General features: G+C 44.1%; 1 protein-coding gene across 5 annotated transcripts in view; it reads right to left on the bottom strand.

Moving 5' to 3' along the window:
- Nucleotides 1-1981: 1981 nt before the first annotated feature.
- Nucleotides 1982-13639, bottom strand: part of OSBPL5 (oxysterol binding protein like 5) — a 1002849-nt gene continuing 991191 nt past the window's right edge. For all 5 annotated transcript variants that reach the window (XM_069223010.1, XM_069223008.1, XM_069223007.1 and 2 more), the window contains one exon: nucleotides 1982-3470. In XM_069223010.1, coding sequence (XP_069079111.1) covers nucleotides 3335-3470 — 136 coding nt within the window. In that variant the 3' untranslated portion in view covers nucleotides 1982-3334. The remainder of the gene's footprint in view (nucleotides 3471-13639) is intronic.

The raw sequence follows: 13639 nt of genomic DNA, 5'->3' as shown, positions 1-13639 counted from the left end.
CCCCTAGCCCTGATGCCTTCCAAATCTAATACCACCCTCCCAAACTGCACTTCCACATCCCAAACCACCCATTACACAAGCTACCCCACCCCACCCCTTCAAAACATAAACCCACCCCTCCCAAATGTCTTTATACCCCTTCCAAGTCTCAACCAACCCATTCCAAATCCCAACCCACCCCTCCCAAACCCACTCCTTTCAAACCCTAAACCACCTCTCCCAAATCCAAAACCACCCCTCCTAAACCCAAAACCACACCTCCCATCTCAAGGACCCCACTCCCAGTGAGATAATTGAGGGGCCTGCTCTCTTCCCCACATATGTCCCTCCCAGAGGAGGTTTATTTTGGCAGTGACATTAAGACGTAAGTTGTGGGCATGCGCCTACACTCTGGAGTACAGGCCTAGTGTCTTGTTTTTGTTATGTACAGTTTATTTAATTAGTTTGAGAGATGTATCTCATGGTTATAAAACATTTTTAGTTTGAGAATACTTTTGTCTGCCTTATTTGATGAATGTTATTATTGTTTGCTGATAATGTAATTTCTGCTAATGTGTGTGCCATGCACTTACTCTCATTTGTGACAGTGACGAGCAGAGTTTGTGGATTGTAGTTCATTTTATAAAATTACCTACATTAGTGTTGTACATTTGTGATGGACATATTAATGTTGGTGTAAGCATTCATGTTATTACTGGGCACTTACCCCATAATTATATGTGTTCTGTTTTTGTGACTGGAGAATGTGTGTTTATTTTGACATGATGTGTCAATGAAATGCACATATGCATTATACCTGGCAATTGACAGTTAACTGACATTCAATGTTTGTGATGTATTGCACACGCCAATTGGGGCATATGACCTCCATATCTCTCTGCCATGTTTGCAGTTTAGTGCTAAGATTGGTAGTACATTCTGTGTATACCCACCGGTAACATGTTGCAGTGTAATTACTACATTGTTAAGGGATTGTTTGGCCCAGATTGGGTATACTGTTTCAGTTGATGCTTTCATTATTTTGGGGAAAATATTGCACATACCTGTGCGGACACATTCCTCTCTGTCATTGCTGTAACATTTTGTGTAGGTGTCCATTACCGTGAAGGCAGTTTGTATCAGATTAGTGAGTGCTACTTATATCTCGAGGTCTGTTCTGATACATTTTCTAACCACAACATTACACACTTACGCATTGTGCATCATTATGGTGTTGTTTGCAAAACAATATTTACACCTGCAAGAGTCCAGTACTACTGTGAAGCAACAACTTTGAGGATAACAGGAAAGACCGTGACTTACTGTCTGTTCTGGCAATGATGGAGTTAATTTCCATCTTGGACCTGCCCCAGGAGCAATGACAGGGCTGGTATGAGTGGGTTCATGACAGCAGGAAATGTGGAAAGCATAAAAAAGTGTGTTTCGTGCTTATATACCTCCCAATCCACCAACTCAGGTGTGGAGGTTGAGCCACCACAGTTGCATCAGCGGGAATGCACATCATGATTGGCTAGGCGGTAAAAGGAGCTTGTGTCCCACCGCCAGTCACTTTAGCCTGTGGCGCCATCGACGCAGGTGGTGATTCTTGGAGATGACGGTGGACCGTGGGTAGTCTATCGCCTATGTTCCTGATAACATCTACATAGGGTTGGCAGACCGTGATGGCAGCAGATGGGTTTTCACTCGAAAATTCAATGGCAGAACAGTTACAACCGACATCTAAATCAGGACCTAAATAATGCTCACAGGCTTTCAGTCAAATATTTCACTTTGCTTAACACACTGTCGACTCCGTTAGCTCATAATGGTGATGAGGTTTTACATGTTAAGCCTATGGTATTTAGACAACCTGTTGGCGACCTTGGCGATGGGGATAAAGAGTATTTGATCGGTTAAGCAAACCAGGGTGACAAAACAATGTCATAGTAAAAGAGCAGCAAATGCTAAATGATTCAAATGATGAGCACAAAGAAACTGTGAAAAAGTTCTGTGTGATTTATTTCATTATCTCAAGCATAAACTGTTTACATGGACAGAACGTTGGTGTGAACAATCTGTAAATGAGACGTAGACTTCCACTGGACCTTTAAGGCTGTATGTACAAATTTAGGCACCAGCTTAGATGTTCAGACACACCCCTCTGCCTGTCAGTAACTGCGCCATTTTAGGATACTGGGGCGGAGATAGACTTAGAGGTCCAGAAGGTCGAAACATGTTTTTCTACCTTATGGCCTGTCTTGTGAAATATCAGGCGGTGATGATGGTCACTGCACAGCAGCACACGCAGCATTACCTGGGACCCCTTTATTAGGAGCAGAGGTGCGGCACTGTTCATATTACCAAAGGGTCTAGGTCAGGAAGACTAAACCATTTCGAATGATGCAGAGTCACACATTTACTATTCAACGCCATGCCCTTAAATCTTTTCTAAAACATCCCTTTTCTGTTACTATCCTATATATGCATGCACATATTGCACGTAAGGGCAATTCTTTAATAGATTGCATATCAACAGTAATGCAAAAATAACTTTTGTGGGAAAGTAATTAAAATGTATAATCAGTTGCGCTGGAACCTTGACAGCCAGTTGGTCTGCTCAAGCTGCTATGCTCTGTTCTAGCAACAATAAATAGTGATTTAAGTACCGGCGCCCTACTTCCTGGATTCTGGCCCAAAAAACGCAGTTGGATGGAATCAGTGCTTTAAATGGAAAAAAAGAACTGCAGGTACTCTGTACCCGAGTACCTGCTTGTTTCCGAGAAGTGCCGGTACTCTCCAATTAAAAGTATTACGTTTTTCTTGAGATATGCCGGTACTCTCCCTCTCAAAATAAAAAAGTGCCGGTACTCAGTACCGGAGAGTACCGGCCCATTTAAAGCACTGGATGGAATGCACTATTTTCACGGCCATCAGCTTCCCCCTGAAATTAAATTCGAATCTTCTTCTGTGAACTGTTTGAATAGATTGTACAGAATATCCAAATAAAAGCAAACAGTCACCAACAGGAGGTGATTAAGTAACACGTTAGACAGCCGATAACGGTAGAAGTAGGAATATAAAAATACTGTTCGGAAACTGTTTGTTCCAGGAAATAACAGTAGGACAAAGAAAACAATGTGCACAAAACGAAGCTACATTTGGCTCTAGCATTAAGGCCCGTACAAGTGTGAAGGTCCTTGACGGAGTGCGTGGAAGAGGCCAGGGTGTAGTGATAAGAATTTCATTGCCACCTCTCGGGGGCCATTTTGTTTCTTTCCTTGTTCATTGGCATAAAGTGCTTGGCACACCCATAGTACATGGGTCCTTTGTAGTTAGTGTGCTCCAGCTGGCATCCTTATTTAAAGACAAGATGTATCAGCAGCTGGCAGGAAAGAAAGATGCAAAGGAGGAACCAGTAACGAGAGTTCCGGAGGACATTTTCAGAAGCAGTATGTCTGGAGAAGGATTTCCTGTTTAGCGCAGTTAAGTCCCTGAAAATATGAGATATAAAATATAGAAAGGAGTGTCAACATTTTTTTCTGGTTACTCAATTGAACAGATATCAGTTTACGTTTCAAAGAAATGATTAGCGAGATAAAAAAGGGAAACAATCTGGCAGCAAACATAGGGTTACCAAATAACTTTTTTCTGAGGATAATCTACCTTCGTGCTGATTCATCATTTGTTAAAATATCCAGTTATCAGATATAATGTGCAAACCTAAATATACCCACCTTCCCCATGGAGTCACATTGGCGTCTCTAATCGAATCTTCATTACAGATGATAAGAAAAAGTATGAAGATAGCAAGAGTACTTAGTTTACAAACTGCAATACACAATAGATCACAATATTTAGAAGAAGAGGAGAATGGGTGCCCACGAGCAATACTGGTACCAAAGACAAGTTGTTTAGGGCCTGATGTACAAAACACTTTTGCGTTCACAAACCCAGCAATTCACAAAACCACAGGGTTTGCAACCATACATTTTAGCAAAACCCATTTACACTTTGGAAAAGTATTTCCGACTTGCAAAGGTGTTCTGCGGCTCATTCCGAATTGCAAATATGCGGAGGCATGAAATGGGTGTCATGACATGTTTCAATGGTTTGTGGATCCAATTGAGGGCACAAATCATTGACCAGACATTCACTCTCGAGTTTTAGGGGGTATTTGATCCTTACCTAGTCACTAAGCAATGACATACACAGTTGCGGCTCGCTGCGCGGTGAAGGAGTGGGGATAAATATTAAATCATAAAAAAAAAAAAACAGTACCTGCCTCGCTTCATCGCTGCACCGCTGCTCTTCTTCCTGACAGGAGGCACAGACTTCCAGCCTGCCCTGCGGACAATCCTGACGCTGCTTAATGCAGTGTCAGGATTGGCTGGAGTGCCCAGCCAGGGCGCTCCCAGGCAGACGGGGAGCCTGTGCCTGCTCTCTTCAGCCTGGCAACACAGTGCCGGGCTGGAGAGAGCACAGTGGCATGTGTGTTTGGCCGGCCCAAGGCAGCAGGCCAAACATACATGCGCATTGAGGAGAGTGCTCTGTGCACTCCCCTCATCTCGGTCATCCCCATGGACTTGCACCTTTAGCAATGAAATGATAATAAACATGGGGGCATATTTAAGTAAAGTGGTGCTGAGCCTGGTGCAGTGCCGCTTTCCTTGCACCCTCATAGCACCCCCCTACCGCCACCATGTGTGCACTGTATCTACGATATGGCGCACCATGACACAGGGTAGGAGGCAATAGTGTAATTTTTATTGATGCTATTGATGTACTTTGCAGGATATTGGCGCTACTCCTGCAGAGTACATAGAAGCTCATCATAAATAATGGAAGCCCCCTTTTAAAATGTAATGCCTGCACAATAACATTGTTTTTCTATGTAATTTACTATTGTATTGTAATTACCTTCCTTTTTTGTATTGTATATTTTTTTGTTTATCACTCTATACACATAAAAATCTCTATATATGTAGAAACACACATATAATTGCATATATAGCATGCAACAGACTGTCATACAACAGACAAAATGTTACACACTGACATTTTCTTCCAAGTGTGAATTATAAATATATATCGAAGATCAGGGCTTTTCCCTGGAAGAGGACCTTCAATTTGGCTGGGCAGAGCAACATGCATATAAAGTCCATCACTCCTAATTTTTGCTTCGCCTGTTTAAATGGTTTTGTTTGAGACTGTAACAGTCTTTTGTAGCCTGGAGAAATTAGGACTTTAAGTGATTAATGCCTAACTTCGCCTCCTTGCTCTCTGCAGGATAAGGTCTCTGCCTCAATAGTTCAAAAAGTAGTCCCTCGGCAGAGGCGGTGGTTTATGTGCACAATGTGACTATTTAATCAAGAAACAAGAAGGAATTTGTTCTTTGGAGAGAAATCCACAGATCTAAGACTAGAGAAACTGTTCCAGATGTGTGCCTCAAAACCTTTGAGAAATCTCAGGAAGATAAGATTGTTACATCAAAAGCAATCCTCTGAATCTTTCAATTCCGACTGACAACTCACCCCCTGAACTTTGAATTTTTCAAACCATCTGCTGGAGAAGGATCACCATATCTACAATGATTGATACACAGCCTTGTGCTTCACTTAGCCAGTGGTGTTGTGCAGGTCTTGTCTAAGCAGCGTAACAACTGCCTCACCTCCCCAATTTTTGTTTCGAGGGCTATTCTGGAAGAGTGGATTGCCTGTAAAATAGCTGCCATGTTGAAGTAAGCACTCTGCGTGGGACTCATAGTGCCTGCCGGGTTGGCATCGTGGTCAAGATTCAGGTCGCAGATCTGTGGAAGGGGCCTGGTGAATTTATTGAGCTTGCCTTGAATAAGGAGGGTCTTGTCCTTTGACATTGTAGAGGCTTGAGGTATCCTGTTGCAAGGCAGGTGACAGTGGCATAAAGTATCAGAGTGGAAAATCCGACTGGCAGAACCACCAGGCTCCCCAGTCAGGAGCAGCATGAACAGTGTGGCAGCCCCTGGCCCCAGGGAGGGCTATCACCACCATGGGTCCGACAAATGAGATGCAGAAGGGGGACATAAGGTGGTCCACTGGAGGTGGTGGTCATAAGAAAAGGGAGTAATTGGCAGTGCCAACAATGTACCAGATCGCCCCCAACAAATCAGTAGATCAGCCGTGCATGTGCCTAGCCTTAAAGGAAGTACCCTCAAGTGGTCACATAGACTTAATCAACAAAATAAGTCTCACAAGGGGACACCCCCAAATTGTGCTGCACTTGTACCAAATATTATCTGGCTCTGCGGGGTCCCCCTGTCCATGGGCAGGACTGTCTCTTGAAAGGGACTGAGGAGGGAACTGGCCCTGGGATCAAGACATTAGTTCCCTTACTGACATCCTCTGTAGGTGGCTGGGGCCTCCACAGTCTGGCTGCAATCTTTGACACCTCAAGGCCAATCACACTCTCCACTACCCAGGCATCAGTTGCCTCTCTGTTACACATAACCCCTCCCAGTATGAATGAGATGCTCCTAATGCAGCACAGCTCCTCCAACTGCTTGGTATCACAGTCTGGGCCACTTGACTCACATCTTCTCCCTCCAGACTGGTCTCCTCTTGAACACCACAGCCATGCCTTGAGGCCCGCTCCATCTCCGATCAGTGTTCTCTTGCTGGCTAGATCAGGCCTGGGCATGTTCACAAACCACTGCTGTCTTATTCCTGGCTTATCCTTTACTTCATTAAGGAGTATGCAGATTCCGCCACCTCAGGGCCAGCTGCTGACTGCCTCCTCCTCTCCCACATCAGTCATTTCACCCCTGCTTCGATGCCTTCTCACCTGTGTCAAATCTCGAAGGGGTACCACTCCTCAGTTCCTAGGTCCCATGACAAGCACTGCCTGGACACCTTTTCCTCTATCGAATCCATCCTCCTGCTGTTGCAGTGCGTCAGGACTAGCCTCTGCTCATGGCAGGAGTGTTGAAATCCCAGTCAGGCTTCTGCACTCACTTGAGCAGCGGCCATTGCCCCTCAGGCCTGTTTCTCGTGATCAGATTGCAGATGTGTTTCCTTTGCTACTCAGACCTTGTACAGCCCCAGAAACTTTCATCTCTAATCGGCACAGAGGTGCAGGCAGAAGGTGTCAGAAAGGCAGGTTGTTTCCAGATATCAGGCGTCGGACAAAGGATCACAAACAATTAGCGTACGCTTTCTTGCGATGTTTGGCCACACCCCATATTTGTTTGCTTTTATTGCACAAACTGCAGTGGTATAAAACCCACATTTGATGATGATGAAATCCAAATAAGCAAGTCCAGGAAGCAAGTAATTTTTCCATATTTCATGGTTCCCTAAAAAAAAAGTTTTTTTTATACCACTGCAATTGTGCAATTGTGCAAACAAGGCACCCAAACATCTATCTATCTATCTATCTATCTATCTATCTATCTATCTATCTATCTATCTATCTATCTATCTATCTCTATCTATCTGTCTATGAAAAATCTCTTCAAAAATTAAGAAACACTCTCCAGAGCATAGTTCAGTGCTGAAGTATTCTCTGGAGTGCATGGTGTTCTGTTTTCAAAACTCTTTACATTTATTAGGGGTTCCTGCTTCTACTACACCACCAATGGTGTTGGTGAATGCCCAAGTACTACAAGCATAAAACCATTTAAAATGCAGTTAGGTGTGCGAGTTAGGGGTTGCAGAGCTAACCTTTTAACCTGTTCAAGCCCACCCACTGAACAGATTTAATTCACATCAAACCAAATAAGGGCACTTCTTTGAGCAAAGTTCTACTTTCATGTTAAATCTGAGGCTATTCCATTCAGCATAGCATTTATTTCTGTACTGGGAAGCAAAGATTACTATGGGAGTTAAAATGGGAAATAATACTTTTTTGACAACACTTCTCTCTCACACACACTCTCTCTCTCTCTTTATATCTGTATTTATATATCTATATACACATATATAAATGCACGTACAAAAACCAAAGGCTACAGGGTCGTTTTAGTTAGGTTCTGAATTTACTCACACAAAACCACAGAAATTAAACAGTTATAGTTATGGTTATCTCAAGTAACTATAACTCGCGCCCTAAGGTAACTATAATGTGCGCCCGACATGCACAGTTTTCCCTTCAATAATTTGACTGCTAATGTTATATTGATATTTTTAATGATGTTATAAAATATGTAATGAGTGCTGTAAAATCTGGGGTAATTAGCGGTGCACTGCAAGGGCTTGAGTTATAGTGACATTAGGGCGTGAATGTGTGGCAGGAGTTGGCCACAGGGCCCTGCGGCCTACAGCTTATAACCACCAAACCACTTGCCACACACAACCTTCGGCCATACCAACTCAACCCCATGACACTCATAAAGTGCTTCTCTGTTTGGTGGAGATGTGATCATATTACAGTGCATCAAGAACAAGTCTCCAATTCAGTGGAAGCAAGCTTGGGGGGGTCCTTTTAGTAAGTTGTCCATCATCCAGGGGAAAAGGCAGAAAGATCTTGTCTACCACCGGGTATATGGTGAGGGGCCAAAATGGAGGGGCTTCTAGGCCATTTTTCATACTTTTAAAAGGAAGAACACGATCTCTGGTTTCAGCAGCAAATGACAAGAAAGAACCTACTCGTCACATATTGTGCTAAAAAAAAGCAAGGATGCAAAGACCTCCATCAAGGTTTACAGATAACTTTTCAAGATGAAAATGCAGAATAAAAACACTTGCTGTGCCCTGACAATGCACAAGAAATTAGGATGATTAGTGCTTTCTAGAAGTGGAGCTTGAACTTGGGCACCTGCTTTGTTTATATTTGTAAGTGCTTCCCTTTTAGGTTTGATTTCTGTGAAATCAGCACCATGCCAGAATGAAAGCTGCCCTGCTTATTTATCCAAGAAGAGATCACCATTTTGTGCAGAATGTCTACCAATTGGAGTACTTTTTAGTGGTTAATTAGTAAGTGCTACCTCATTGGGAAAATGTATAGTGCATCTTCTACACTAAAGCTGCTAAAGGATGCAAAGGCATTGTATCCAGTAAGCTTTTGTGTTTGTAACTTTGCCAATGTGATTGTTTCTCCAGCGTTTTTGTTAGAAAAGTTTTCGAGGTAGAACTGCAGAGAAAACACACTTGGGTGTTTTCTCTGTTTTTCAATCTTGTTGGGGAACGCAGAGGGAGCCTCAAGGCCCCTGCAGTCCCAGCCAGATCCCAGTCTCCTGCGGGAGCAGGCATTGCTCCCACACACAGGGAGCTGCTGAAAATGCAGCTCCCTGAGTGCAGGAGAAATACTTTCACCTTTTTCCCTGCCCACATTTCTGCAAGTAGGGAAAGAGATGAAAACTTTGTTTCCAGCAAGCAGGAGCATTTTGACAGCTCCCGCTTGCTGAAAGCAGAGTGTTTGCTTTTGTTTGGCTGGAACGGTCACAGCTCCAGCCAAGCAAAAGCAAACAGCTTTCTCTCAAGGGTGGGCTCCTCTGGAGATAGCAGAAGCCGACCCTGGGGGGTGGTACAAAGGGCCATATCAGGCTCCAGGATGGGGGCCCCTCCTTTGTTGTGCACTGGGGGGCCCTGGGGAGGTGGTGGTCCCCAGGGCTGTACATAGCACAGGAGATGGGCCCTGTGGCCCCCTCCCTTCAAGAAAAATGTAAAAGGCCTCAGGGAAGTAGTAGTCCCTGGGGAGTGGGGTGTCTGTGCGGCCCCCCACAATAATGTTTTATTTGTCCCGGGGAGGTGTTTGTCCCTGTGGCTCAGGAAGTGGGGGGTCCGCGCAGCCCCCTAAATAAGTGTATAGCCGCGGGGAGGTGGTGGTCCCTGGGGTCCAGAGGGGATTTGTGTGCCCCCCCCACCATTATGTAAATTTTAGCCCCGGGGAGGTTGTGGTCCCCAGGGCTTTAGTAAGCCCTTTGAAGGGGGGCACTGTGGACCACCCTCCATCTTTTTCTAAGTCACAATGCCGCCGAGACCTGGACCACCCAGTGTCTAATATTACAAAAGAGCAGGAGACCTCACTTGTTTAAAAAAAAAAAAAATCGGCAAAGTTTGCGGATCCACCACGGAGTTTGTGAAAATAAAAAAAATATTTTTTTGGCCTTGGGGGATACCAGGGGGACCCTAGAACCAAGGCTAGGGGCTTCGGAGATGGTTTAAGTCAGAGTGTGCAAGGATGTTTGGGGACATTGGTGTGCTCTGTGTTTGCTTGTCTGATGGAGGTGGGTTCAAAGTCTATCAATGTTTGTTGTGTCAGGTTCAGGGTTGGACTGGGTTGGACTTGGACAGCAAATAGGCCCAGGCACCAAAATAAAAGCGGTCCAGATTATTTAACCTGATAGCTAACAAATTGGCCCACATTTTCAAACCACATTTGTAGACATGTTGTATGTGTATTTTGGACAGTATGGAAGACTGCATGCATTAGTATTTGCTGCAGGCAATTCTTGTGCTAATATCAGGGAAATCAACGATAAAAACCGTCCACCTGGTCATGAAACCGGCCTCCAAACAGCTAAAAAGTGGTCTACACACTGACCTGTCAAACTAGCCCATCAGGCACTGACTTATTGCCCTAGAGGCCAGGCTAACCCTAGTGAGGTTGTGTGTTGCTCTCTGTAGCTGAGTGTTAAGTCTGTAGATGATATCATGGTAAACAAATTGTTCCAAATTAGGTATGGCTAGGCACACTGTTGCTCTCCTCACAGAGCACTTGCCTCCCTGTGTCAGGTATGTCCTTTGTGTGTGATTTAGTTGCTTCTGTATGTATGTCTATGGAGCACTATGAGCATATCAGGTGGCCTGTGTATGTTTGGGAAAGTTGTGAATATGTCAGAGGTTTTGAAGAGGCCTGGGTAGTTGTTGGTCCCTCTCTTGTCACTTTCATGGTGCCTGGGTGCATTGTTAAGTTTCCTGGCATTGTGAAGGTGTTGTATTATGTTTTTATTTTGATGACATTTGGAGGAGCAGAGAGGGTGTCTGGGGCCTTGAAGGCATATAAGTGCATCATAAACAGTACTTGAGTGATATTGAGAGGGTTTCTGTAGGACTGTGTGGGGTGTAGGGACATTGTAAATGTGTCAATCCAGGTCTGGTATTGCGTGGACAAATGTATACACTGTTGTAATTTGTGTTTGACCAAATGGTCATTGGTTCTAAGCCTGATTGGTCCACTTGGCCTTTCATCCTTCCAAGGTCGATAAAATGAGTACTTCAGAGTTAGGTAACAATAAACATCTGTTATTTCAGTCAGCAGCAAGAAACCCCAGCTGGGGTAAATGTGCGCGTTACAAATGCACATTATGTCTGAGTGAATTGTGAACATGTTTGTGGTTTGTTACAGGTGTAACAAATGCATATCTGCCAACTACTGCAATGTTTTATGGTGCCAGTCTGTGTATGGAAGATGTTTGGGGTGGTTCAAAGGCATTTGAGGATGTGTTGAGAGTGGCTGAGGGAGATTTCAATGATGTGTGCTTGTAATCAAATGGTGCCTGAGTGGCACTGTGATGGTTTAAAGTGTGAGTTGCAAGGGTTTGAGGTGATTCATAAAAATGTCTTTTTCTTTGTATGCACATTCTGAGAAGAGCCACTGTGGCATTCTGAACATGTCCAATTGTGAGGTAATTCGCTCTGAGGCTGGTGTCAGGATGTACGAGGATGTGTTGATGCCACCTGAAGGTGAATTTGAAGGCGTGTGTGTGTGTTTGCGTTGTGAAGTTAGTTTTGGAACTGGGAGGAGACGTTGCAAGTGTTTATGTAGGGATCTATGTAACTGGTGTTTTGAGGGTGTGTGGTTGAAGGGGTTGATTTTTATGCCTTGCAGTCGACCCAGCTCCGTGCATGGGGGTTGCCACTAGGTAATTATAGGTAGGACCATGTTTCCATTGAAAAATCGTTTTTTGACTTGCCTATGTCTTTGGCACTATTTGACGGATCTTCACAAAAGTTTACAAAAAATGTGTGCTGGTAATTCTTGGTGCACATGAGATGTTTCTGTCAAGCGTGGGCTGAGAAAAAGGGGGGTAAAACAAGCATTTGCAATGCAATAGGTCTCACATTTGCTTGAGTTAGAGCTATTGGCATTGCAGATTCCTAACTGGACTTTTCTTGCAACATAAATTGGTCAACCCTGCCTCATAATTTGGTCTTTTCCTGCCACATAATGCCAGTAGCCCTGCATATAATGAAAGCACTTCCATTTACCTTCTTCCTCTATGTGTGTTGGGGAGCGTAAGTAGCTACTGTTTTACCACTGAGCAAGAAGAGAAGAAGAGGGGCTTAGGGGTTGCTGTTGTCTCGCTGCAAAGGAGGCGAGTAATTGTAATTGACCCTCAGATGGAAAGACAATAGAGCGCTTGTCTAACTGGTGCTTGTTTAGTAGTCACGATTGCCATCATAGGACAGGCGCATGGAGGGCCTTGTAATATTTTTTTAACTGTGAAACCCTCCGAGGAGGACCATGGCTCCCGTTGATAATTTATGTACTTAATCTACTGCTGAGATGTGTGTGTGTAACCTACAGGTCATGTGTTGGAATGCTTGCTCGGCTGACACAACATTTTGTTCTTCACAGGTAGCTCCGGCCCTGATGATAATATCTACTTTTAAGGAAGTGCTTAGTATTTGCTCAGTCTGTATTACACTGTGCATAACTAATTAAAAGCAGTGTTTCTTGTGCCCATGAGTGCCACAAAGGAGGCTAACTGGGGTCGAGGTTGGGGGTTCCCAGAGCAAGGTCATGGCTTGATCCCATGCCTCAGAGATATATCAGACAGAGGAGCTGGTGTCATGGCCTTGAAAAGCTCATTGTTCACAAGCTCACAAAAGGCCCAGCATAGCCTCACAAAAGCACCCTATTTGTCTTGCATGGGAAAAATTAATTTTGTCAGCAAAAATGTAAGCAGCCAGATCAAGGACTCCCAGCCTAAAATGCAGAGTATCTTTAGAGAATCTTAACCAACGCTTTAACCCTGGCCTATCCTAATGCTTGGATCTAGGTATTTTAAGCATTTAGATGAAGGTGCATTACTTTCTGTCATCTGGTGTTTAATGAGTTGTACTGTGATGTTGCTGTTCTGCCTAGTGACCGTACAGCTGTATGGTCTACAGTGTAGAAAATTCTGCATTCTGAGTGGTACCTGGCACCCTTCGGTGAGATGAACTCGATGAATGCGTCCTCACTATTACCTCTATGGCACTAACAAAATTTCCAGCTCACTCTAGTTTCGGAGACTTGGAATTTCTCTGGTGCTCACAGCAGACGGCTTCCCCTCTCAAGTCTCACTTTGGGTTTGAATGGGGGAAAACTTTTTTTCTGTTTTTGAACGACAAGCAGCATTCAAAATGAAATGCAATGCAATCGGTCTAGCTTTCTTGAAAGTAAGACCTCTTGGCGTTGAACTGGCATGTTTTTTTACTTGTGTTGTTTTGTATGCAGTCGTGGTCCGGACTCCGTGGATTGGACACATTGTAATGGAGCAGCCGCCATATGTAAACATCAAAGACAAATGTCATTAGAAACCTCTTGGGTGAGGAGATGTTTTCTCCTTAAGATATACGCCACCACCCAGGTGCTGATTGGTGGTCATTGGAACACTTGGCGTAATTAATTAGGACATTGATTAGGACTCCTTTAGATAAGGAGGTCAGAAATGTTTTAAAAGCTGAGAATGCCAGATCAG

This window comes from Pleurodeles waltl, chromosome 3_1, assembly GCF_031143425.1.
Source record: "Pleurodeles waltl isolate 20211129_DDA chromosome 3_1, aPleWal1.hap1.20221129, whole genome shotgun sequence".
Taxonomy (NCBI): Eukaryota; Metazoa; Chordata; class Amphibia; order Caudata; family Salamandridae; genus Pleurodeles; species Pleurodeles waltl.
This window is presented reverse-complemented; position numbering and strand designations above follow the sequence as displayed.